Source organism: Micropterus dolomieu, linkage group LG15, assembly GCF_021292245.1.
Source record: "Micropterus dolomieu isolate WLL.071019.BEF.003 ecotype Adirondacks linkage group LG15, ASM2129224v1, whole genome shotgun sequence".
Lineage (NCBI taxonomy): Eukaryota > Metazoa > Chordata > Actinopteri > Centrarchiformes > Centrarchidae > Micropterus > Micropterus dolomieu.
Window position 1 is genome coordinate 8,031,759 of NC_060164.1, and position 27,827 is coordinate 8,059,585.

General features: G+C 39.8%; 1 protein-coding gene across 1 annotated transcript; it reads right to left on the reverse strand.

Annotated features, from left to right (window-relative positions):
- Positions 1-350: 350 nt before the first annotated feature.
- Positions 351-26,453, reverse strand: klhdc3 (kelch domain containing 3). Its single transcript, XM_046070900.1, has 11 exons — positions 26,323-26,453; positions 24,395-24,636; positions 22,862-23,038; positions 22,481-22,596; positions 22,324-22,395; positions 20,793-21,006; positions 19,637-19,723; positions 18,059-18,167; positions 6,900-6,973; positions 6,003-6,081; positions 351-4,064 (listed from the first exon to the last, which is right to left on the reverse strand). Exons 2-11 carry the CDS (start codon positions 24,546-24,548, stop codon positions 3,998-4,000), a joined length of 1,149 nt encoding a protein of 382 aa, XP_045926856.1. The 5' UTR covers positions 24,549-24,636; positions 26,323-26,453; the 3' UTR covers positions 351-3,997.
- Positions 26,454-27,827: the final 1,374 nt, after the last annotated feature.

Sequence of the window (27,827 nt, forward strand, 5' to 3'; positions counted from 1 at the left end):
TGTTATATGCAAAATAAAAAGCCAATTTTAGTACTCTTTGCAGCCTTGCTGTAAAATACCTAAATGAGAGAAGAATTTAATTAGCTGGCTTTATTTAATAACAAATTCTAAACATGTAGGTGACCTGTTTAAATCCCTTGTTGGGCCAAATCTGGGCCCCAGCCAGCAGTTTGTAGTGCATCTAGAATATGTTTTTGCCTTTCCAACCTTGACTGTGACTGACAGGGTCAGTTCATTCTTAAACAAACCTAACTGCTTTAGAAATCATCAAGCTCAATGCGTTCTGAAAACAGAATACATGAAGAAACTAAATGTATTGCACATTTAAAATGGATACAAATGTTAACAACTCAAATTGTCTCAGATTTATTATGTATACAGTGATAAAGCATATTGCACAGGAAGTCCTGACCAGCCTCGACAGATACAGAGTCCCCTCTGAAAAATGTGTAAAATATAAAATTAAACAAAAACAGTGAGTGTAGGCCTGCACAGCTGTAAAATGATTCCAAATACACTCCATACTTTGATCAGTTTTTTTCCAAGCATTGTTTGTTGTTAATGAATGATTCAGCCATTTACTGTAAGACCTAGTTAGAAAAGATTTCTTGGCATGAATCAGTCTGGTCACATACTTCTTTTTGGCAAATAATTACTGCTCACACTGAACAACTTTATCATGTGTGCGCGCTATAATCCAATGATGCACTTTTTACGTGTATTTTAGTCTTTTCAATGTTTTATCTTGTATTGTTTTTGTATTATTGTCTCTTGGGTATTATTATCTTTACACTTGTTAAAGCACTTTGTAACTTGTTTTTGAAAAGTGCTCTACAAATAAAGATTATTATTATTATTATTATTATTATTATTTTCTTGACTGAAGCAGTTTTTTCTAGGTTGGCAAATGCTATTTTGGAAAAGCAAGTCACACTGTGAAGTTTGATCAAAAATTTACTAAAGCCTCTTCACAAAGTAAAACGACAATAAATAATAGAGGAGCCTTACAAATTGTGGTTTTACATCACGGCCATTAAAAATGCAATGCCAATATATTCAGGCAAAATCACTAACACTTGTCATTAGCAATTAGCACTGCCTTCATGGAGGTAACCGAGTGACCATCATTGAGGAACTTTATTGCGCAGGTATTTTATTTCTGACCATAGTATCTATCTACATTGTCATTTACTTAATATTTACTTCATGTCATATTCCTGAAAAGTTCTTGACTTAAAATACCATCACCCATAATCTTCTCACGCAACATGAAAAGGACCCCAAATGCTGAAAAAAATGACTTCCACACCACACATTAGAAAAAAGAAATAAACAAATATTTCAAAAAATAAAAAAATCAGTTTTGCTGATGGCCATTTGGTGTCACATAAACAGTTTGATTTGTTCAGCATAGTATTTTTTTTCTTGAACACATAATTAGCTTCCCTGTGGTTTCACTGCATTAGCTGTTATATAGTCCAAGTAAGTGGGGTACTGAGGAATATCTAGTGTGTCATATGTCCATGTGCAGTGTAGAGGGCACAAGACTGTGTCACATTGGCACCACCGGTCTGTAAAAAAAAAACAATTATTTCACACTTATTTTGGGCAGGCAAACATTTTAAACTCTGGAAGTCTACTTAGGCAAAAAGCAGCTTCAATACGTCTCCTCTCTGTAAGGCCTGACATGCCACGATTGGCTTTAGTGCAGTTATCTGGTGACTTCAACCTGCATTTACAATTGATTTACACTGCTTTACATGAAACACACAGATTTGTAAACATTTATGATGTAGGTCAGTGTTATCCAATCCTGATGTTTGGGACCCTGAGCCCTGCAGGGTTTAATTTGAACAAGCTGATCAGGGACTGACTGATACAGAATCAACTATCTGGCAGGACAGAAAACAGCAGCAGACTTGGTCCTGATGACCAGGACTGAAAAGCATTGATGTGTGTGGTAACATTGTGCCTATTCACATCAAAAGTAGGCAGTATAAATAAAACTCTTTAGCTGTATATCCATCAAGTCATTCATTTCAATGTCGTACCCTATTACTAATTTTTATTTATAAGATTCAAAGGATAAGTCGACTGACATTCTGTATTTTTCTTATTGTCAACAAATCCCATAAAAACACCAAAATCAACAATTAACTGATAACTGAAAGTATTGTCTGAGTATCCAAAGCTAGATGTATCTCACTCCGTAGACTTTTATTGTTTTCCAAAACTATTTATAACACTTAAGTCAGCCACAGAGTTGCACTGGTTGACCTGTTTCGTCCTAAAGATGACCACTTCAATTTGAGAAAAAAAAGTCCCAGACAAATACTTAACTTACTCCTGTTAGAGTAACAATTGTTAAAAACGACAGCGCCCAGCTGTCGGCATGACTGAACATTATGTTGGTACCGTTCAACAGGAACCAATGGGCTTGCGGCTGAGAGCCAAGGACACGGTAGGAAAGTGTTGACAGAAGGATTAATACACTGTAGATTTTGGTCTTTTTATGGCATTTGTTGACAAAATCAGAAATATACAATAACCCCAATCTTATCTTTTAACCAAAGAGATAAAAGGTTAAAAAAAGACGACCACCATTTGTGTTTTTAAAGTTTTGTTCTAAAAGGTGTAATTAGTATTAATAAAATAAAAAACACACAACCTGAATAAACATCCCCAGTATAAGCTATTCCAAATAGTTTTGCTGTGTGGCGAGTATGTTATCCAATGACAGCCCTTATGCATTTATAATATCTGCTCAGGTGGAGCTTTGCTTGTAGTGACACAAAAACACACGTCCACTCTTTTCCTGGTTTTTCTCCGTGCTGTGAATAAGCAGGTCACGGGGAGAGTCTGAACGCTGTAGGATTGTCTATAAGAGGCGCAACTACATTATGCATATTAGCGATGGTCTCCCCCACAAAAACAGGCAAGCAGCAGGGCTAGGATTATGTGTAGGAGGGAACACGTGCTTACATACATACACAGTATATATCTGCATCATGTTTCCCTTCTAAATTTGGCACTGAAAAACAAACTACAAAGTAAGGGTGGCGTGGCAGCTGAGTCGCACTCTTCAGTGACACGGCGACATTTCTTGGAAGAACACAACAGACAAACCACAAACAAAAGGGCTCTTTTTGGGGGGGTAGATGTCTAATGTATGGGAAGTCATATTAAAGACTCACTGATACATGCTATTGAGGGAGGTAGATGGACTTGATTATTTTACAAGGCGGACAGATGGCTTGCTTCAGTCGCCTTGCAAATCATCTTTGAGACACTTAAGAGCAGTTGAGGCTGCTAGCCAGGTTATGATGAAGGTGGGGAAAAGGTAAGCAGTATGTACCCCATGCTCTGTCTCCTTGCATTTAACACCAAAGTAATAAATTAGCCTCGCCCACTCCATATACTGTGCACATAACATAATTTGCTGCAAATGTACATGGTAGTTTTACATGGTTTTATGATCAATTCAGAGCTGCAAGATATACAAAGTCACGACCATCTCAGTCTCTTTATATCTGGAACAGAAGGTTCACATTTGTCTCTTACGGAAGATCTGTTGAGTGTGACATCAGGATGACATCCTCAACAAAGAGGTTAGCTCTCAAGGCCTTTGGCTCAAGTTCTTGTCTCTTCCTGTGCTTAAGATTAGAAGTCTATGATTATCATAGGCTGATTGGATTTCTAGAGAGGCTAGAAAGAAGAGGAAAAAAGGTGAACAGGTATCAACAAATTTTCTGTTTCACATGACCAGTGTTCTCAAGGGTTAAAATATCCTTCGACGTGAGAAAGCTCATGGCGTCCAAGGATACGCGGGAGATTTTGGTCAGTAATGAGTTTTCACTTGAAGAATGTGGAAAATAAATCCAATTCAGATCCAAACTCTACAAAAACAGTCCGTCGGAGCTCATTTGATTAGAAAGATAAAAGCCTAGTGTCCGGAAATGGAGCAAGCAGTTCTGGTTCTGCTTCACATTCAGCTGCGTCAGCCATGGGAGGAGAAGATGGGTCTGCTGATGTTGCTGTTGGTGGTCATGGCTGCCAGTTCCCACCTGGAGTGAACAACAGGAAGAACAGGCAAGGATCTTAGGGTATTATCACATATTTGATTAGCATTTCACAAACAAACAAGAGATGTAAGGCTGAAGTGTTCCTGCATCATCAGAACCCTTGCACAACATGCATAAATGTAGGCTAGCACCCACAATCTTCAGGAAGACTAAAGGCTCTGGTATACTCCAAACAAAAAAAATGTTACTGTGCTCACAAATGGTGTGAAATTGCTGTTGCATATGGCACTGTGGCTATGTTGCTGATACTAGACATAGCGGATATCTTCAGAATACATACAGACCTTTATGGTTTGAAATATCCAAGATGCTAAAAATCTACTGCAATGACACTCAAAAAACTGTGTGATCGTTGCTCTCACCCTCTGCCACCCCCCACCCCGTCCAATTGAAGGGCTATGATGTGGACAAGGATGAGGAGGGCCTCGCTGTAACACGAGAACCAGGAGCAGGGACCGACAACAGGGTGTAGTGCTGACCCGCTGACAGGTCAGAGGTTGAGCTCCAGATTGTTATCACTGGCTCTGGTTTCACACTCACTCCCTCTCAATTGCTTTGTTCGTTTTTTTGTCATGCGCGTGTGCGTTTCAGAGGGGAGATTGGCACTGGAGCTGGAGATGCCAGTGAGGGGCAAAAGGGAGTTAACCAGAGTCTTGTGACCCCACTGAAATCCCTCTAAGGGTTAGAAACACAAATGCAGACACTGAAGTGGGGAGCGTGCAAGGTGGCAGTGCGAGAGAAATGACAGGCTGAGAGGAGTAATTAGTATCAAGTTCCCCCCCCCCCAAAAAAAGAAAAAAAAAATCACTTTAGTGCAAACCCTCCATTTGAGATGCACTTGTCTAATGAGCTACAACAGCTTGATAAAGTCTATTCATTAAGGTTTTATGAGAATCTGAGATGAATGAATCTGAATGTTATTCCAAATGATGCAAACTATTCTGCATTACTGGGAAAAATACATACATGCCAACGAATGTGAACCTGCCAATTTAAAAATACCAGTTTAAACATTTCACTTTGACATGCAGCTAATGAAAGGCAGTTGGCAGACAGGTACAGCTGAAACCACACTTTTTTTAAACATGTATTTTGCCTTTGCATGTTTTAGAATCTAGCTTTAACGCCGTTATTATAACTTCCCTGCCCTGTGATTACAGCGTCACAACTAAACAAAGCAGTGCTCTCAAACTTTATATGTGAAAACAATTTTCAAACTTGTCACTGAGAGAGGAAAATTATGCATTATTAATCAGTATCTGTAAGGTGCTACATGTTCATTTCCTACCTGCTTGCAACTAAGAAGGCAGTTATTTGCATTTATTCGAAATGACTTCAATGGCTTGAGGGAAGACAAGCAGTTTTGTTTCATCAAACAAGATAATGCACTCAAAGACGGCAAACCTTTGTTTGTGTATGTGGCTTTAAAGCAGGTCTATTGTTTTTATAGCTTTGGGGGAATTTTCTTCCTAGGTACCAGCTGTACATCATTTGGATTATCTCTATTTGTGTTCCCCTATTAAAACTTACATTCTGCAAATAAGTAGAAAGAAAAAGCCCTCTTCCTTTTTTGGTCTCTATTCTTCTCAGTAAAAATTGTACATGGATTCACAGAAAATGAACAAACTGAAAGCACCACATGGACTATACTACTTTCTCATCATGATCGTCTGATTTTTTTATATGCAGACCATCATGCTATTAGTTGGAGGATGACATAATGACTTTATGTAAAGTCAGACAAAACTTAGTGCTTGTTAAATGAAGGATAATGAGTCATAATTTGTCTCTTTGAAAAACAGCCTCATTATTGAGACAGAGTGGTGGCAATAATGACAAGCATAATACAAACAACATGAACACTATGTCAATTCTATGACCAAATAGCGCTAATGTTTGAGAAGAGGATACTTGTCTGACCTGATATCATGTGGGAGTCCTGACTGCTCCAGACTGTACTGAATAACAGCTATTTTGCATAACGTCTTCAAATTAGGGCCTGAAAAGAAGAGTGAAAAATGAGTCATAGACTGATCATAGACACTAATCACACTAGGCTAAGAATATCCACTTAAGCTGTGGGAATTCAGAATGGAGTCAGGCAGGTCAGATCTAAGAATCTGTAGATGAAAGGGGGGTTAGATTTCCTCACCAAGGAGTAAAAATGTGCCGTTTATATCACACCCCAGAAAAACAGTTGAAACAAACAACAGTGTTCACATATGAGGACGTGCACAACATTATGATGCTACTGTTAATCATCATAGTACACAAATCATATTATAAACTTCCTTTCTAATCCTAATTACAAACGCTCTCTGAATTACTATTACCGTCATGGCTGTTCCACCATATGTTCAGCGATAAACAGTGTGAAGGCGTATGCCACAGGGGATGTCACTGGGTACTGCCAGTCCCATACGGTCCCTGTGTCCATTTGTAAGCCCACCTACACAAACCCTAACTGTGACCTGACAGCATTACAGGCTACTCCGGTGTGGGCAGGAAATGTCTATATTTGGTAGTCCATGAGGCGGAAGTACACCATGTGATAATACAAAGCAGGGCCAAGGCCAGGCATACTAGGCCAGGTGAGAAATGGAGCAGTGGTGTAAGGAAGGTATAGGTTTGTAAAATGCATTGAGGAGACCATCGGACATTTTATTTAACCAGGCAAGGTGGCTGAAAATACTTATTAACACTGGTAACCTGTGGTGGTATATAGGTATTAATGTATCTGACTGAATATCAAATCTGCATGAGGGGGGACCATCTTAAGGTAGCAAAAGAGACACAAATAATGACAAGGATACTTACTGAAGTCTAAGATATACAGGTCTGAATGATCCATGAGGTTAAATTCATCACCCATTCCTTGCTCTGGACAGGGGCTGTGAAGAGAACAGAAACAGTTTTTATAAGAGCTGTGAAAGAATTATAGTAATTCAGAGTAATTCCTTAAAATGTCATGTCTGTTAACCTGCCACGGCTGTATTCTCTACTCTACTGTTAAATAAGGCATCTTTACCGTTATCCCCCTCCTGCCATTCATAGAATTCCCAACAATTAATTACTAACAGGCGCTGAGTTATTTACCTGGTCATCCACACTCTTAGCATCTTCCTTTAATCACTAAGGTTCATAATCAGGGGGAGACAGATTATTCTCAAAAAGAGCAGTGCTGTTAACACAGTGTCTCTGCTCTCCTTATCATGGGCTGGCATGATTTAAGCCCACAGGAAGTACAGCGCTGCAGGCTGGCCCATGCTGATAGTCTCCCAGACCTGTGCAGTCGTTGATATCACTGCACATCTGTTTCCTGCCGCAGCTAAACACACACACCTGTGACACACCTGGTGCACCACCATAGAAAGCAAAGTTGTATCACAGCTTTCTTCTTTCTATCAATTAATTCAAATGTGAAAGATGGCTACTTGGAAGGATAATGTATCATAACGTAGCCGAAAGTAACAGGCTTCAGTCCGTGGGAGTTTTAAGGAAGAATTATTCCTACAAGGCAACAAGTATGTTCCTGTAAATGTACTGGATGCACATCATCACGTAACAACAGTGCACCAAGAGACATGTCCAGATTAGTGGATAAAATTGCACTTTACAGTTTTACACTACCCAGAGGACAGTTTCAGCCAACAGGTCCATTTACCAAGCAGTTTAGTGTCTATAAATATCTATCAAGGAGAATAACTTAGGGACTCCGAAGAAAAGCTTCGCAAGATGCTTTCTGCTATGCACGGATAGGCCAGTGACTGGCATGCTTCCAACTACAGAATTAGACACAACTACAGTACTGTTGAAGCAACTTAGCAGAAACCAGAATTCTGTTTATTATGTTTCCTTTTTCCTTCAATCTCTTTCCACTTTCAATCCTCGCTCCAATCCATCCTCTTGCTGAACACAATATACTCTCTCCTCCACTGTCTCTCCACCCATCAATCTCTATTCCTTTCTCGCTGTCCACTCCATCGCGTCTCCCTTTGCTGCGTGTTCAGGATGTTGTAAGGGTTTTACGTTGCTAATCTTCCCTAAACAAACATGGTAGTGGCTTAAAGCGGCCAGGAGAGGTGCAGAGCACGAGCGCAGTCGTCCCAGGGGGGCCAGCTGGGGAAGTCATTACGCCCCCCATTGCATGGGCCTTTATCAGAATACCCCACCCCAAATTCTGGGTCATTTCGAAATCAAGATAATGAACACTAAAAAGATCACAAAAACATTATATATAAACAACATGAACACTGGTCAGAGACTTTCATGACATTATGGTGCATTTGTCAAGAGAATATTTATAAGGACTTTAGTCTGAAATGGCCCAGCACACCAAGCAAACTGGTGGATGCCATAAGGCCATCATCAGGCATCTGTGGCCAACGACTGCCTGTAGCTTTTACGATGAGCCTGTAATTATTGGCTCTTGGAATATTATGACCTTTATTACATTTTTTTTTTATGAATTTGGTTTCACATCTTGTATGCATTTTGATTATTCATTACCTATGTTCATTGTGCAAAGACAAAAACGGTTGTGCCACATTATGAAAAGGAAAAATTCTAGTGGTTTACTGGTTGCATTAGATACCGTATGTGTGGAAATGACACCAACATCAGCAGTCTGTGTCCATTTCAGAAGTAATGAAAAGTAGCATCTCTATCTAGGAGCACACTGCAGTAGCCGTCAACTACTGTGCAAGCTCACATGGAGAGAGGGTGTAGGCCTTGGATGCTGATGCGTGAAAGAGTGCAGATAAGAGGATGCTTTAACAAGAGCAACAAGAGAGATGACGATTGCTTGCCCTGGGACAAGGCTTTCTCGCATGCTCATGGATAATGTCAGCCTAGGTGTGAAATTCAGTAGAACATTAGGGAATGGTAATGCTTTATTGGTCCCCACAAAAACTAAGAGGCTGAAGGGGATCATAGAGTCAGAGGAAGGGGGGAGAAAAAAAGGTTGTAAGAGGTGTCTGATACACTGGCAGTAGTTGGAAGCAGGAAAGTCACAGTGTGCGACTTTATGTGGCATCCTGGTGTTTGATGGGTCACTTTGTTACTCGATCAGCAAAGTATCACTGTGTGTGAAAGTGCTCCTCCCCCTACAACAGTACTGCTTCCCAATCTGAATGGGGTCTGAGTGATGCCTCTCCCCCACTAAAAAAAACACTGGGTGCTATTTCAAACAACACTCACTGAGGGTGTCTAATCACCCAATTGCCAGTGCTTTCTAGCAACGCACTGCCTGCTCCACCTCATTATCTTCCAAACCTAGGTCTCAAAACAGTAGAAGAAAGAGCTCCTAAAACTAATGAGGGAACAACACAGAACATGGGAACACTCCAAAGTATCTCTAGTGTCCACGAATTTAATTGCCCACACATTTATCAAATGACTTTCAGAAACAGCCACAATGCAAATTAAGTGGTATGAATGAATGAGTACTGGAGCAAACTCAGTTGCACCTCTGCTTTCTAAACAAAAACACTGGTGTTAACAGTCCCGTCCTGTCGTAGGCATGTTTTCTGTGGCTTCATTGGCCATATCCTCATTCTTGGAGTGATGTGATCTGCATCCCTTTCCTTTCTCCACTTCCTATTGAACTTTGGTCCGTCAGAACCCTCTACCTCGCAGGAACTCATCGCGCACTACAACTTCCTGCAGAGCACCTTATCGGGCTGGCCAGACATGCATCAAATTATTTCCGTAGCACTGGTGAGTGAAAACATGAAAATGCTGGGAACAGGTAGTGATAGTACAACAACAAATAAAATAACAGCAATTTGTTAATGACTTGTACGATATAATGGTGCTTAAAGTTAAAAAGTTGCTTAAAGAATTTCCCCCCTTGGGGATCAATAAAATATTTCTGATTCTGAATACGGGGGGGGGGGGGGGGGGGGGGGGGGGGGGGGGGGATGCGCAATAGATAAGACTATGCCTTTGGTGCGAGAGACCAGGGTTCAATTACCCACTGTGACCCATCTACCAATGTGTCCCTGAGCAAGACACTTAACCCCTAGTTGCTCCAGGGGTGTGCGACCTTTAAGTCACTTTGGATAAAAGCGTCAGCTAAATGAGTAAATGTAATGTAATGAATAGGCAACACATTAAGCACTGCATGATCAGACTGATACAAGCATGTAAGACAAAAAAAATTACATTATTTGGAAAATAACAATTAAAAAATATAAGATTGTGGCTGGACTGAGACAAGACTTGTGTAAAAATTATTAAATGACAATGCCAACAGACTGGATCGGTTGGAACGGTTTTTGGAGCTTAACCTGCTTAAACAAATCCAATAGACTTGGTTATCACAGATCGATAGATTCCCGTCCATTTCTTTTGCCTTAATCTCGACCGTCTCACCTCGTCTTACCAAGCTATCTGTGCCCCCTCCTGGGCAGTGGCTGGACAGTGGATTAAGACCTGTAGTTGGCCAGACCTCAGCCCCATGCAGAGGGACAAACTATAGCTGGCTCCCAGAGAGAGACGCCTGGCCTAAGATTAGACAGAGGAGATGCCAGCTGCAGGTGAAGCATGCATCTCAAATTGCATCCCCTGTGGACAAAATATAGCTGGACTTGGCGGTGGTATTGGAAAGAAAAACTGGCCCTACAAATCTCAAGCAAATATAAATGTAGTCCATTTATCAGAACAGGTTATCAAACTAGCTGCCTCTAAAAGGGAGGAAGAAGACATTAAATAGTGGTTCAGGACCTTGAACACAGCTGGTTAATATACAGGGGGAAGTCTAAAGGGCTTGTCAAAAGCTCCTCTATAGCTGGCGGGTTCATTTTGGAAAAATAAGTTACTTCCTCTATAGCAACAATCTTCATCTGCAGCTGAGGACTAGCATCAAGGTCAGCAGATGCTCACAAAAGAAAATACTGACTAACTTGCAATGGCTTCAGACCATAGCTTAGTACATGTGTGGCTATGGTTCATGTCTTCTATCAGAAGAGCCCATTCGTAAAAATAGCTACTTTTGAATGCAAAGTGGTTCTCTTCATATTCTGCCCCTTTTCCATTGGCACAAGTATTTCTTCTCATGTTAGTTGGATCATTCTGTTTCATTAACATAAGCCTTGTATTGTTTCCGAAAAGTCTATTTCACTGCCAAGGAGGGTTGTTTTAACATGACTGGTGCTGAATGTGAATGAACAGCCACAAAGGGTGGGTGTGCTTTGCTAGTCATTTTTTACTTTGTCTACATAGCATGACATTGTTCTACAGAAGGGACCTAAACCCACTAAGAGGTGTTTTGGTTGTAGTAAATCACTGAACTACTACTATTTAGAAATGTGAAATTATGTGGACAACTGCATCACAAAGCATCACCTATGCAGGCTGTTTATTTGAGCTGCTGTGTAACACTCAACCCTATGACACCATAATGTATACAGCCTGTTAGTGGGTTAAAGAGGGTTAAGATGCAAATGAAATACTATCGTGAGCTTGTCTTTGAAAAGTAAATCACAGTGTTGCTGTGCTGCCCCAAGGTCCTGTCCCGCCACGTGCGGGATGCCCCATATCCTGTTGGGGTCACCTCCACTGTTTGACAGGCTTTATCTCTGGCATACACACACATGCACACAGACAATTAATAAAGGAAACTTCTGCAGCCTACCCTTTGACACTGAAGGCCAAACGACAACATGTGTGTGGGATCAAAATCTATGGTGTGTTGATAGGCGTGTGTCCATGGAGCCAAGCTCCACTGGGGCCGATCTTCAGACATTGTAGTGTGCAGAAAGTGCAGCCATGATGATACTTACATTCAACAATGAATGAAAATCAAGACAGAAAGCAGGTGTTTCTCATGCAATACTTTGCAACTAAATAAAGTGTTTTAGAATTAGTTCTGCCTCAGTCCATTGTTGTGTTTAGTCTAACATGTGAACTGTCAGGTTCAACAGTGATAACAAGCCACACTTTAACCAGCTGAACTATCATAACAGCAGCCCTTTCAGCCATTGATAAGGTGCAAAATGGCCTTGTAGGTGATAGAGGCACCAGGTTTTTGACCTTCCTGATCTACTAAACAAAATGTCTGCATAAGCTCAACAACTTGCTGTTTTGAAATGACCAGTTAAATTCCACAGAGATTAAATATCATGGTGAGATTCTGGTGGATTAAACAAGAGGTTTTGGGCTGGGATGTTTTGGCTACCGGTGAGATTACCTGCTATGTATTCTCTCTCTTGCTCAGATTATATAGCAGCCACACATTCTCCCTACCTGCAAACTCCATAGTGGCAGAAGAACAGACACTTAAAATCTGTTTTATTTTCACATTGAAACTAAAAAAGATTTAAACTTTTAAACAAACTATATCAACTTCTATTTTTAGCATATCCAACCTACAGTAAACCAGCGTAATGAGTCAGCAATAAACAGAAAAAATAAAAGATGCCCAATAATTGAAGCATAAATGTTTCTGCATCTAATCTTAGAAATGGCGTCAGCATGCTTTCCAATTTCACTAAATGTACCAAGCGACATGCGTTAAGGCTGGCAGAGCAAAGCAAGCGTGTGCACCACTCTGACGTCAGCTCAACTAGAGGAGCTGTGAGTCACTAAGTCATGAGAATACATCCAGACACATGCAAACACAACCAAATGGCACACTACACCGGAAAAAGACAGAATGATGAAATGGGACTTCTGGCCCCTGCAATGAGCAGAAGCCAGTAGGAAATCTCAGCAGTGACATAACGTGGCTCCTTCAAATTTGACTGCAATACTGAAGGGAAAGTGAATCATTAGCATTATGATATTTTAAGGCTTTAAAAATCCTAACATAAGACACCAAAAAATCAATGCACTGGGTCACACATCAGTAAAAGACATTTAGATAATGACAGCAGCTGTGACTAAACTGAAAAGAAAGAAAGAAATAAGGTAGCATTCATGAGAAGTTCTTGAAACTAGGGCTAGTTAATATCATCCAACAGTTCTATACTGGGTTTGCAGGCCTCAGACTGTCCTGTTACAGATGTTAAGAATGGTTAATAAATGATGGATTAATTTACAAAATTGGGATAAAGTGATGTTCGGTGCTACAAGCTCAATTTCATTTACTATGAGCATTTAATATCCAGTGGATGTTAGCTAATATGTGGTACACTAAGAAAAAAACAGCTATAAAGAAAGAGCTAGTGGTATAACTCAAAAAAAATTATTACTTTCCGAAACATCCGCTTGTTTAAAACTGGACAAGGAGATACTGCAATCATTCATACTTTCACTACCAATAACCATCATCCTGTGTCTGTATGAATATAGAGGACAGCTTTGTTTCTTGCGTCATTGGATTACATAAGGGCCACAGACCTTACCTGGGCCTGCCTAAGCACAGTGATGACATCAAAGAGACTCATTCATCGCATAAGGCCACTTGTTAGACCTACGCTGACAGCCACTGGTCCCTGCTTCTCACAGTGAAAGGCAATTAAAACCGCTTTGAAGAACAGTCACTATCAGCAGTCCACATAAAGGTGGTGAAGGACTAAAAAAAAAGGAACAAATTGTCAGTTCTACACACCACTGGGATGCTTTCGATCTTAACATTTACCAAATGACAAAAAATGGCAACCTTCAATCACAGAGCAGCAACTGAACACAAAAAGATGATTTAAATCAGTAATCAATATGGTTGGTGGTGAGGCATGAGTAGCGGCCACGGTAAAAAATATATTCCCTAAATGCAACGATGGACTGAATACACATTGTCATGTCCAAGTAGCTCAAGGGCCAGTGCTAGATTCCCCTTCACAGATTCCAAGCTGTCTGCTCCCAGCATGCCAATCTGTCATGTCCTTGTTCACATCCTGCCCCTCATCGGATGCCCTGTTCCCAAGCTTAAAATGCTTCCCGATTTAGCCCAACCTGGGCTTGTCGTAAGCAATTATACACAGAGTGCGAAGAATGCCAACAATGACAACATAAACTCAGCAGGAGATCCATAATCTACGTGGCACTGTCTTCATGTGCAACTCAACTTTAGCAACGTACAATTCCCTCGGGAAGGTGAGAAAAAAAAAAGTTACAAATGTACAGGGCTTAGCAAACGGCGCTGCTCGTTTCTTGTGTGCGTAGGTGAAGGTCAGTGCAGGTGGAGTTAGTCATGCGTGGGTCGTCCTTCGTGGGGCAGTGAGCAGGTCTCAGTAAATGAGAGTAGCAGAGGCGCTTAGGGTATATCAAATTGCACTCCGTGAGAAAGAATGCTCCCTAAGGTCATAAATCAGAGATGGGGCAGAATTTCGCGCCTTTCTGCAGCTCAGCAGGCCTGTTTACACTGACGCAAGTGGCACTCAATCGACAGCCATTAATGCCCAGCTTAAAAGAAGTGCAAGTGTGGACCTAAAAATGTATACTCATGAAACAAAAGATGTCGTGCGCTAAATCCTGGTAAATGGCAACCAATTTAACAGCACCTAAATAGAGAAATCTAATGTAAACATCAAGACTCATTAAATCTGAATCCAAACATGGTCCAACATTGAATACTTAAGTGTGGCACTCATAACCTCATGTTCTCCCTACACCAGTCTCTTCTATTTCATTAGACTTTATCGCACCGTTGTTTGTTTTACAATTGTGTTAAGTGTTAACACACCTCAGTGTTATGTCCAGTCCAAAGTGTAACCACTTTGAAAGCAGAGGGCTCTTGGACTAAATAGTTTTATTGTCCTTCACTAAAGTAATAAATTATTCCTGAACAAATTCCTGCAGGTAAAATAAATATCATAAACTGGGGAAAAGTATCAACAGAAGGGTTCTGTTTTGGATCAATATGAAAGGACAACAAGCCCAGGAAAACAAGATGTGGACCATAAATTTGAACACAATTTCCTCAGCAGACCTACCAAAATGAGGAGCCCCACAAAACACACAAGCAAGGTGTCCAGGAAATAATTCATGACGGCTGGTGCAAGGATTTGTCAATTGCATTGACACAGACACCAATAACTTTTTAGCCCTGTTAACTGCCCTCATGTTGTTAGGTCACGCAAAAATAAACACAGGAGACACAGCAATGGCTGCTTTTAAATGTATTGTTTACACTGAATTAGGAGGTGTATAATGAAAGAAAACGTGCTCAGTCTAATTTTAATCTGTGCACATCATGACAGAAATGAAAAAACCCAGTGAACATTAATAAGAAAAATTTCTTAGTAAAGAAAAAAAAAGCAAACAAATAAGTGTGCTAAGAAGCTGCTTGGAGTCTGTTTGTGTGTTTTAGTATGTGTGTGTGCACGTGCTTATGGGAGTTCCTGTGTGTAAGAGGCTTAAGTGTGCTCACGTAAACAACAAACGTGCAATGTTGGTCAAGAGAACCTGTGTGGCCAACTTGCTTAGAGCCCGCAAGGATCATGCTCTAATTTGTACAGTAACAGGAAACAACATCTTGGCAGACTAACTGACTAGAATAACCTCCACTTTGCAAATAACACAAACAAACCAAAGGTCTTCCCATATAAAGATACTTGCTGTGCATTAATGAATATGTGTAAAAGGCTTAAGGCAGAAAAGTTGAAGTGGTACCAGTTAAAAAAAATAAAATAAAAATAAAAAAAAAATCTACCCTGAACCCTTTAAACAGGATGTCGGAGATATTGTGTGGTGTTTGATTTCTTCCTCTGCTCAGCCAGCACCCTCCATCATTCCAGTGGCCCCAGTGACACTCCCTTTCCAACCCTAGCCCTATCTGCTCACAACAGGAAATCATGACTCCTTAAAACCCATCCTGGACTAATCCTGGCGAGAAACCAAACAACGCATAACCATCTTCTAAAGCTCTTCATCTCTTAAAAACAATTATTTTCTTCTTCCTCTGTTGAATAACTGACTTTTGACTGCTACTGTTTACATGCAGCAGATTTTGTTTCTTTGAACTGTATTCAACTGTAATTACTAATTAAGTTAATTTAAGCCTTAAAATAGATCTGTTGGAGTGCTGTATGAGAAGTATGTATAAGAAAATGTTTTTGAACTACATGTTGCACTGGATATCCCTAAAAATGTTTTGTTAAATTATATTTTTTCCTAATTATCAGTTGAAAAAATAACAACTTTACTAATGGCATTAATGCTGCTTAATGGATAAATCAAGATTACACTTGTGTATGTGTTGCTGCCCATGATGTGGTGGCCACTGGTGCAGCAGCAGTCTGAGGCCTTTAGGACTTGAGGGCTTGTAGACGTAGTGGGGCTGAGAGGACCCTTATCCACAGCCTCCCGATCCCCACTATCAGGTTATCCCAGTGGGGTTTGCCTGATAACACAGTCTTGTAGATAACAGCAACCCAGGTCCTGGACTACTCTGGGCCATGCTAACATTGTTAGCTACTTCATTACTCCACTGGCTACTGGCCTATCACAAGGCCGTCACAAGCCCAGTGGCACCTTACCAGCTACGAACCCCCGGCAATCACTACTGTCTTACGGCCAACAAGGGAATCATAACAGACTGCTGTCTACAGGAGCCAGACCCTGCATTTGGCACATTGAAAAAACAAAAACAAAGGGCAGTTTGTCTTCACAAACTGTTAAAAATGGATGAATGCTGTTTGTCCTGAGAGCTTGTGCTTCATAAAGATTATGACAACAAACAATGAAAATATTCAATAGCATATGAATTTAGGTGTTTGTAAAAAAACATTTCTCTTCTCTAACAAACCAACTTATTTCACAGTTTTTTCTTTTATACCAATATTTCATGTTTAGTTTTCATGCTCTGTTACATTTAAGTGTATTTAAGTAGTTCACTTTATTGAGAATGTTAATTCAAAATTCAATACTTAGGTCAATTAAATTATGTAAATAATGATTTAATTCAGAAAGTACAGTATCAACCAATTCTGTGTCCATCAAAAAATACAATAATAGGTGAACAGCAAAATCAATATATTAAATATGCTTTTAAATAAAAAGAGACCCAAAAAATGCATACAATATACTGAATACCGAATTTAAACTGTTTCCATAAAAATGTTATAGTACACTACTTAAGAAATCTAAAAACTACATATCAACTGTTCTAATTACCAAAAAATTGACTGAAACAAATGAAATAAATTCCCACTTAATTTGTGTATCTCATTTTAGTCTCAGCAGTGAGTATTAACAGTAGTAGAGACAGTAGCAGTACTAAAAGTAGTTGTAGTCATACAGTAGTGAAAACAGTGGCAGCAGTAGCAGAGTGGTTACGCGAGGGGTGGGTGAATGTATATGGTAGTGGGTTTTAGACATACCACTTTAGATTTGCGTGTGTAGAAGTTTTGCACGGCCCATTGTTTTTAAATAAAATGTGTGGTTATGGTTTATTGAGCCATTCTTTTAGCTGACAGGTAACTTCTCTTAATAGAGTGACCACTTCACCTTATTTTAATATTGTTTTAATATATTGTCTTTATTATTTCTCAGAATCAGGAATTTTCAACTAAGCAGTAAAAGTGTGAATGCATGCAAATCTATCTTGCAAAAAATAGTGTCATGACCAGATGTGTTGTTGCCAAGTATGCAGTCAAGCTAATTAGCAGGTATAAGCCTAGAAGAGTTGGCAGGCGTAGTTGCAGATTCCAAAGTTGGAGCTTCGATACTAATGGAAATGCTGTGTCACCTTAAAAAGTGTCTGGATACATTAGTACTGTTGTTGTCTGTCATGCTTGTGAAATACAGCGTATGTAACAGTTTTCAAGTATAGTTATCACAAATAACTAATTAATGAATTTTAAAGAAATACTTATAAAGAACTAATTAATTAATAAAGAAAGTATTAAAGAGCTAAAAAGAATCATTTCCCCACTAGAATAATCAAACAGGAACTTAAGTACATCGAGTAATTAAGAATATATATATAAAACCTTTAGATACAAAAATATGTCCCTTTAACAATGTAGAGAAAAATGTCCAATGGTAAATATAGTAAAAATATGGTCAGATAGTAATATTTTGTGCCTCACCTGGTTCCTCCAAAGAGGATGATTCGATCTCCAACCATACAACAGCACTGCCGTCTCCGCGGACAGGGGCCTTTCCCCTTGGGCTCTACCTTATTCCAGGAAAACGCTTCTGTAGTGTGTACACATAAGACAAGAATAAAGGTGAGATAACAATATTTAAACATAATAATAGAAAAAGAAGGGGAAAAATAGGGGGTACACACACCTGGCTAACTTCTTTCAAGATGGAAGACTCAGTAAAACTTCAGATTATAACCTTGCCTTAAATAGCTACACATTTTGATCTATGTGTGTGGGCTACATCATGGCAGCTATACAAACTCTCAGCCACTTAAAGTTACATAAACATACTAGTGCTTCCTATTGTGCCTGCAGTTCATTCAGCTTTCTGCTATATTTAACCACAAACACAAGGCCCAAGGATAAGGCAACGAAATGGAGCAATGGAAGCAAGAAAACAAAACCAAACCGCCATTTGAACACAAAACGTTACATTTCAGAAATAGAACCAAATCCGCTCGTCGGCTCTGCTGAAGTGCAATTTGAGTGACGATAATGAAAGCTCTCACTTGTTCCATATAAGGATGAACTGTGTACTCTCACACTCTCAGAGCCAACAGCATCATTGCATCTCTATAGCAACAGGCCATTCAGACTTTGTTGGATAATTAGGACTAGGTGGTGCCATCTAGTGGACTGTAAAGCACAGGTTTAAATGGTTACCCACAGATCTCAGGTTCACCCGGTCGAAGCTTCTCCAGCTGGACACAATTGACCATACCTAGAACATCCATAAAAACCCAGCGGTGTGCTATAAACTGGAAAGGGTAAAGGTTGGTGGGGCATGATTGAACACCATAGCGCACTGGTGCCGCAACATGTTTCACTAGCAATGACATTGGACAAAATAAAACCAGGAAGGAGCAGGGAGAAAATAGGCCACAGTGCAGTTTATTTTAATAACTAATGCATTAGGGTGGGAAATTAACTTCTAGGATGGGAACATCCACCCACAATTTAATAGTAAATCATTATTCTGTGTCTGAAATACAACATCCATAGTGGTAATCTATGTATGGTGCTATTTTAACACCATATAGGACACTATGAACCCTGGGTGCGTTGCTTCAGCTACGACAACAATGCTTTGTTTGGAACAACAGCACAAGTTTTTTTTCTGGAAAACGCTTCAAACTAACTTGAGAATCAATCTGGCAGCATTTGTATGAGCAGACAAAGACCCCAGAGACTGAATTATTGTCTGTTTTGCATCTGTGTGTTTCTGGCAAAAAGACATCTGTTTCACACTTGGCATAATGAACAGGGAGCAGCCAGCCACTCTCACGAGACTGACAATGATACAATAAGGGAGGAGAGGATTGTCTACACGACTCTACAGACAAATGAGGGGGAAAGTGGGTCAACATGAGGTAGCAATGTCACTGCTGCATTTCCTTTATAGAGTCTTCAATGCAAGTCGAAACAAAAATGACTATGCACAAAAATAAATGACACAACTAGCAGCAGTGCTTTATAGCAACATAAGATGTTTTCCCAATCTGACAAACAGTAAATCACCTGGATTGAATTTCCAGAGGTCATTGAAGTGCCGGTCCAAACGGGCATTGTATCCTCCAAATATATACAGCTCTCCGTTGTAGGAAACTAAAAACAGAAAGGAAAACAAAGAATTATCCAATCCGAACCATGTGAACCAATTAAATCAGCTGGATTTGTCTTATCAGACAATGCACGCAAAAAAAACACTGTTCATACTCCCACTACACAAACAACAAAGAAACAAATCATGCTTAAGAATAAAACGGGGAAAGGTCACATTGGAAAATGACTGCAGTTGTATGCAAATGACTCTGAAATTGGTTCCACAAGTTTAAGTTCTTCATCATAATGTCACATTATTTCAGACTAATATAAACTTATGTTAGTTTAATGACAAGTGGCAGATCATTAACCTCACTAGGTTACAAGGATGAGAAACACCCAGAGTTTATTCAGAAATGTGCACATCTACTGCCCCCAAACAAACAAGGCTGTCACTTATTGTTACTTTCCATATTGTCTAGTGACAAAATTCTCATATTGAGCTATTGTGACTCGCAATTCTCATCTCTGGATGAATTACATCTTAAATTTGTATCTTATTTGAGAATACTTCATAATAAAAGTGATTTAGCATACTGGTCAACTAAAACACAATGTAGCTATTTAAAGTGATGAACACAAACGTATTCATCATATTTAGGGCTGGGCGATATGGCCAAAAATGTTATCACGATAAAAACATTTAATTTCATTCGATATCGATAATTATCACGATATGTCAATTAATTATTTCTTAAAAGTTTAAAGGCTGATTCTTGCTCCTAAGTGAAAATTGAAGAAACCAGATGGTTAATTGTGTGGTTAAACCTTTCACACTTGAAGCCAAACAGTGGATCACTTAACAAATCTGAGGTAGAACATTCAAAACTATGATAAAATCTTTTTCAACAAATATGATTAGTAAATCGTTTTTCAGTCCCTTTTCCTCAACAAAAAAAATATTTTTATAGAAAAATTAAAGGCTAATTTGGTCGTGATTCAAATTAAACCAAATATTTATTGACAATATATTGAACGCTTATTATATTGAGGAAAATTATATTGTGAGAATTATCATTATTGTTTTATTGCCTAGCCTTAATCATTGATTTGATGTGTGCTTGTATCTTACAGGCAGAATGACTCCTGCGTCCCTCTGGCAATGGCTGTGTTGAAGGAGTGCTCAGCCAGCAGTTGGTGTCTGTGTCGAACACTTTAATCTTGTTGCAGTAGATCTCGTTGTTGGAGTGGAAGGGACCAAAGCGGTCTGCTCGCCCTCCAAACACAAACATCTTTGTCCCAATGATGGTGGCTGAGTGAAAATCCCTCCAGCGTGCCGGAGTGCCCTGTGAGGAGAAGACGAGCATATGATGCTGTGCTTTTACACACTATAAAGTTTCAGTGGAGAGAGAACATAAAGATAGCAAGGACGCTGGCTGTAACCTACATACTGAGGTAAGTACACATTGTGAACTAGTCTTAGTCCAAAGCTCTCCGAAGTCTCCAAACTTTCATCATTACCTTGGGTATAAAGCTTTATCTTCACACTGGCAGAGGCTTCTTAACTAGCAACTTTAGGTAAACAGTGCCATCTAGTGGAGTAAGTTAACAACTACAAAGGCACACAAAAGCTGATGGTATCAGTATCTGTGGTAACTAGAGAACCATCAATAAAAAGAAATATACAATAGTGGAATGTGATCGGTTCCCACTGGATGAAACTGTGTCTAACAAAGGCAAGCCTCTACTCCCTTTGCATTTAGCTGGCTTATAACCATGGTAAAGCCTTTCACATGCCCTCCTTTCCAGAATGTGTTGTCATTGTTTTCCACAAATCTTGTGCAGACAAGCAGGCTCTTTAACTTGCAATAGAAATAGAACAGTGGGAGAAAACAGATGTATAAATGATACAAATACTGTTCAGATTAAAAATGACAAGCGTGACAATAAATTGTAAACATTTGAAATCCCTGTGCTGGAGCTAGGAAAAATAAGACTTGGCAGAATACCAGACTTGGGGAAAAAAGTTAACTTTACAGAAAACAGGTTTTGAGTTAAAGCACAGCAGGTAGTTTTGTTTTCCAAAGGGAATGCAGGTCTGAGAACCTGCAGAAAAAAAATATTACACAGTCACATGCACAATTAATCTGTAAGCATCACAATGTAATCTCCTTAATTACAAAACGTTATCAGTTAGAAACTAAAACTAGTTGCTCCTACACTGGTCCCTAGTCCTCCCTAGGGACTGGTGTCTATGCTTAAAATATACTTTACAAGAGTTTATCACATGAGCATAATGGCATTTCGTAAAGGGGAGTGTATATAATCCTCTGTGGAGCTTTTTGTACTTGGCCATCTACCAGGGAGCTGCATTACATTGCAGTGCCTTTGTATCTAGCCAATCTGACCACTGAGCATTCATGTACTAGAACTGCCAAACCCAGTAATAACCAATGGTTTGTTCATTTCCAACAACGTTTTGAATGTAACCGAGCATGTAGCCAGTCCATTCTAGCTTTGCGTTTCTTTCAGTGAGTGCTTTGTGTCCGTTGTTATTTGGACTAGAAGATTCAATGCCCAACATTATGTGTATAGGAAAACAAAAATAAAATAAAACACATTTTATTTCTGAACAATTAACAACTGGTGGTTTTGATACTCACTCTGGCATTAATTAATGACCAAACCATGGAGGTGGTGTCCAGCCTGTGGATGTCATTGGAGAAGCAGTCAGCCTATAAAACAGCAGAAAAGATTACTTAAATCCTGTTGTAATGTTCAGAGAGCAAGTCCGACAGTGAAGAGTGATAAAAGACTCACCAGCTGCTCATATCCTCCAAATATATACATTGCCTTCCTCAGGACGCAGGCTGAGTGGCCATCCCTTGCTCCTGGAACAGTCCCCGAAATCTTGGGTGTGAACCATCTGTGGGTGTCTATGAAGCAGGAACAGTTTGTTTCAACTCTACGCACTCTTACAAGGGACCTAACCTCTCATTCTCATAACAATATTGACATAACACCTGGGTCACATGCAATGGTAAACCACCACACATATAAGCAGGTGTCACAGCTGCCTGTCACAAAAACAGTTTTCTCTCCCTTTTGCTATCACGACTTTAACATCAAACAATGCATCTCAAAGGAAACAGAGCCTGAAACTACCACTTAACAGCATGAGTAAGATGCAGGTCTACTTACTGATATCAAAGGCATAAAGCACATTGCAAGCCCCCTCTGTGTCGTTACGCCCACCCCAGAGGTAGATAGTATCATCTAGCAGCACAGCTGTGTGGCCATAACGCATATATGGCACTTCACGGGCACGTTCATGTCCTCCCGTCCTCACTGGAGGCAACTTCATCCAGCGCAAAGACACTGAAGTACAAAACAGTCAAGAAAGGTATATTCAGCAGCAGCATGTAATAAACAAGTTAATTTTCCACTATGTGCCAAATTAACTTGTTTATTACATGCTGTTTTAGGTTTATGTATGTTTTATAAATTAACCACAGGAACATTCTGTCAGAAAAAAGTATAAGAAAAATACTGACAATGTACTAAAGAAAAGGCTCAGTGCCAAAGTAACTATATCCACAATGGTTCAAGATTTTTTTTTTAATATTTAAAGCCGCAATAGCAATCAATACAACTACTGGGAGTTACGTAAGCAATAGATTTACATTTGAAAGTCAAAACACTACTATGACAAGATGTAGCGTAGTGTGAAACATCTGGATGAAATCCAAACTGCTTATTAGCCAGTTAAATTTTTTTTACTACTTTTGAAATGCTCAAAACAGAAGGTGAAAAGTAAAGTGTCTGACAAGACAGGCAAGTAAAGGAAAAAAGTCTATTTAAAAATAATTTAAAAGACAACAGGCTGTAAAACAGACATCAAAGAAAAGGAGCACAACACAAGTGACAACACAAAAATACTGAAACAATAGCCGAGGTGGTCTCGTTTCCATTTCAATCAGCTAAAGCTATCTTTATCAAGGTTTGGTTCCACAGATCTTTTTCATGGTACGGCACGAGTACATAGGCTCAAGCTACTTTAAGAAGTTGTAAAACCCTAAAAGCAGGTGGCTGACAACACAGAGGAAAAAATATATATATTTAAAATGGGTTAGAAGGCAGAAAAGGGTGTGGTTTTATCAAATTTAGAGCAGCACATTTAAAGAAAACACCTGTGTTTGTAAGATAGCACCGAAAAAAAAACAACTAACAGAAAATTTCACAAACCGCAGTGGAAAGCTTGGGTTTTAACTGCCAGCTGTAATCACTTACCGTTAAAGTGGTGAAGGTTCAACAAACTCTGAAACACTCTCTTATCCTTACTCTATAATTTGAAATACAAATACGTTCCTGCTTCATTACTGATGAAACATGGGACATAAAAGGAGAATGCATATTCACCTACTTAGGATACAAATAATTTGTGTACAAACACAAACGTAGGTAAGTATGAATTCAGGCCATTTTACACAAATATATATACTGGGGTTTGTCCAACGCTTTTCATCGACACATTGGGAGGGCTCTTGAGAACTAAGAATTGTATTATTTTTTGATTTACTAATGCTTTTGAGGTCATAAAATTGCATAGAGATGAACAACCGATTTCTCAGCTGCACTCACTGTCAGGAGAAACAGCTGAATTCACATTTCAAGATTTCCCACAAAATCCACGGCCAATGGGATCCACCAATATACAGTATATTTACCACCTACCTGTGTTGAAGACATGCACATCAATCTGACGAAGTGTCTCGTAGTCCTCCCCGGAGCAGTAGCCTCCAAAGGAGTACACCTTGTGCCCCACCGCCACAGCAGCATGGTTGACTCTCCGCGGCCCTCCTTCTAGGTGCACCGACCAGCGCAACATTCCACGCGCAAGCACCTCTGTGACTGCGAGTCCTTAGACCATCACTTTGATGTCCGCTTGGATCCCATCAAGCCAACACCATTGACACCTGTGATCACAACAATGAGAGGAGTGGCACTCTGCTTAGGAGAGCAGAGGGGCAAACTAGGGAGGGGCAATCGAGGAGAGCACAAAGGGAAACTGTTTGTCCTCGTGGGTGAAGAGTTGCTCAGCTTTGCTGTTGCTGACAGGCTCACAAGCCTCACAAGCCCCCGTATTATCTAAGCTGGGAGAGTATTTTAAGATGTGATTAGACCTACACCTACCCCTCCTCTGTCTTTCTGTTCACTCGTGTCCCTGTAGCTTCCCACTGCACTACAAAAGTTTTAAATACTTGCAGTGAATCATATATGCAATATGCAAATATGCAACCCTGTTTGGCAATAGCCTATCATATCAGTATCATTACACACAAAACTGCTTCAGTTATCTTTTAACAACAGTGACCTTCTGCTGACCAGTGAGCAGCTGTGAAACTGTCATTTGGCTCTATTGACAGTTGGGTTACCATGATTATGGATGGTCATGCAAAGTTCGATGAAAATAAAAGCATGTGTAAAAAAGGTCAGCAGTTCTTGGTTTAATGACAGCTTGCATTTCTACAATACTTCTAGAGGCAGTTTCCATCTCCAAATAACAAAACTCATTAACTGAAAAAAGTAAAAATGAGCAGGTTAATATTCACTCACTCCCTGTATGCCTTGCAGGAGAAGCCTGCAACTTCTGAAAAACAAGTGAACCTGCCTCATGCTAAACCCAATGTGCTTATTCTGTCTCAATGACTCACTTACTCACTGACCTCCAACCTTTGTTTGCTCTTAAAAATAAACCCCCAGAAGACCATTTAACATAGACCTTTCTATTTAAAGCCCTCATAGCTCTAAGGAGCAACACAGGCCAGATCTAAGGCAAATGTGATGTTTCATCTACCACTTGGTCACTGTGTTGGAGCATACTGTAAAAGCTGCCATGTAAACTGTCAGATCCCACCTGGGGTAACGTGACTCCTCAAAACAGTTACAATGTGAAGGAAATATTTCCCTCTCTGCATAAATTAAGACTTTTTAATCAAAATTTTGAGAACAGGGACATCATTGTGAGAGCTGAGCCGAGTGGAAAGCAGTTTCTACACCCTCCTGCTCCACTGAACAGGACATTGTTGATATCAGATGACTAGCCGTGACACTGACAACTACCACAGTGTCTTTGCAGACACACTATCGTTCTTCACACAGGAACATCGATGGTTTACTAGTGCACATGTCTCTGTTGGCGATGTACATTGTGTACGCACAGGTCGTTGACTGATAAAGCTAATCTAGACGCGGTGACATTGAGCTGTAACACCGTTACTAACGTTACAATACAGTCAACGCCTCAAACACTGGCTAGCTGACGTTAGCTATCATACAGGAATAACACACGCCAGTGAGGGCAGCGACTAACCGCAAGGGCCGCTTGTCTCACAACATCAACTTTAACAACAACTGTGTACCGTAAACAACGTCCCTGTATCCAGCTGTTTGATAACAGACTGTCCAGGAGGAGAAGCTGTTGCTAGCTAGGTTAAAGCTAATCAGTAGAAGCTAACTTACCTGATTTAGCTGTTAGCTAGCTAACGTGAACTGAATACAATCGACCGGTAACATAGCGGCGTTTATTTCCAATCCTGGTAAAGTTACAAAGTGGTTAGCTAGCAGACAATAACATGAACGGAGGAATAAAATGTATCTACCTTCAGGTCGAGACGGTTGTGTTAACTGATGTTTAGACAGTGCTAACCACTGACTGGAGCCCCTACCGACTCCCTCGTGACGTGTTAAGAAAAGCGTCCGCCAGCACCGCCTGTCGGTTCACGAGATGAAACTTCATTTTCACACTGACAGAATCCTCGTGGATGAACCTCTGAATTTTTTTTTAAACAAAAACTTATGTTTATTACTCAAAGCATTATTGGCTCAAATACAGGTAACTTTTGATGTTTACACGTTTTTCACTAACCCTAACCCTTTTACATTAATGCATGGGTAATAATAATCTAACTTAATTTTACTTTTAATACTTTATATTTTACTGATTATAGTTGTATACTTTTACTTGTAAGAAAGTACTTTAATAGTGAGGTACTTTTAATTAAGTAAAGGATCTGAATACTTCATCTACCACTGCCCTGGGCAAAATGTTTTTGTCCACTGTTTCTACTACAGACATCTGTCTGCTGGGAAAATGGCCGTACCAAAATCTAATTGAAGCAAAGTGAACCTGGAACTTTTTAGGGACCTGTACCTGCTGATCAGTAAGATATAAATACAGAGTTTAACAAGTGCTTATCTGCTGTGGAAAATAGGACACCAATTTTTACAGAAACATTCATTGTTAGTGGAAGTTGCTAAACAGCAGAAAAAAATGGTGTCAGACAAGACCTTTGCAATGACCTCCACAAGAGATGGGGCTCCATGAACCGCTCTGTCGCCTATAATCGTACTCTGTTTTGAAATTAGTAAATCTATTTTGCTTTGAACTCTATCTGACTCAAGTGTTTGACTGAAGAAGAATTAATCAGTGTGCAAAAGTACCTGAAGACATCTGGCCTAGCTGAAGGTTTTCTCCTATATCAGGGGGTCAAGACCCCCCATGGGGTCCTAATATAAATCTGAGGTTATCCACAAAGTTATCCTTATTTTCCATTATTTTTCTCTATTTGTACTTGCACTTTCCAGAATTTCTGAGGATTTGAGAAGAAAAAATGTTTTTTTAGTTTGGACTGCTTATAATTCACATCAACATTAAGGCCCTTTTCTGTGATGAGGAGTCACAAGTTGATATTGCTCCATTTTAAGGGTTCACAAGTCAAAAGGGTTGCGAACCAGTGTTTTAGCAGACTAAGTTAGTGAAAGAAAATGATGGAGCAAGCTGAGGAAACCTCAATCCCCATTGTTTATGGTAATAAGCCACATGACAATTTCTCTCACACACAATAACATAATTGCAGCACTAGATGGCGCTGTCACACACAGTTTGAATTGCTGAAGAGGTCAGCAGGCTATCACAGACTTGTGCCCAAAATATTTTTAAAAATACGATCCCTACCCTAGTATTATTGGTCAGATAATGTGACCACATGATCCATTTGGTCTGGTTGAGCTGCACTTGGGCAATGCACTTAATAATTTGATAATCTGTGTTGGCTACTTGCATGGCAGCCATTCATGAGGATTTTACAGAGCATGGTCTGTTACC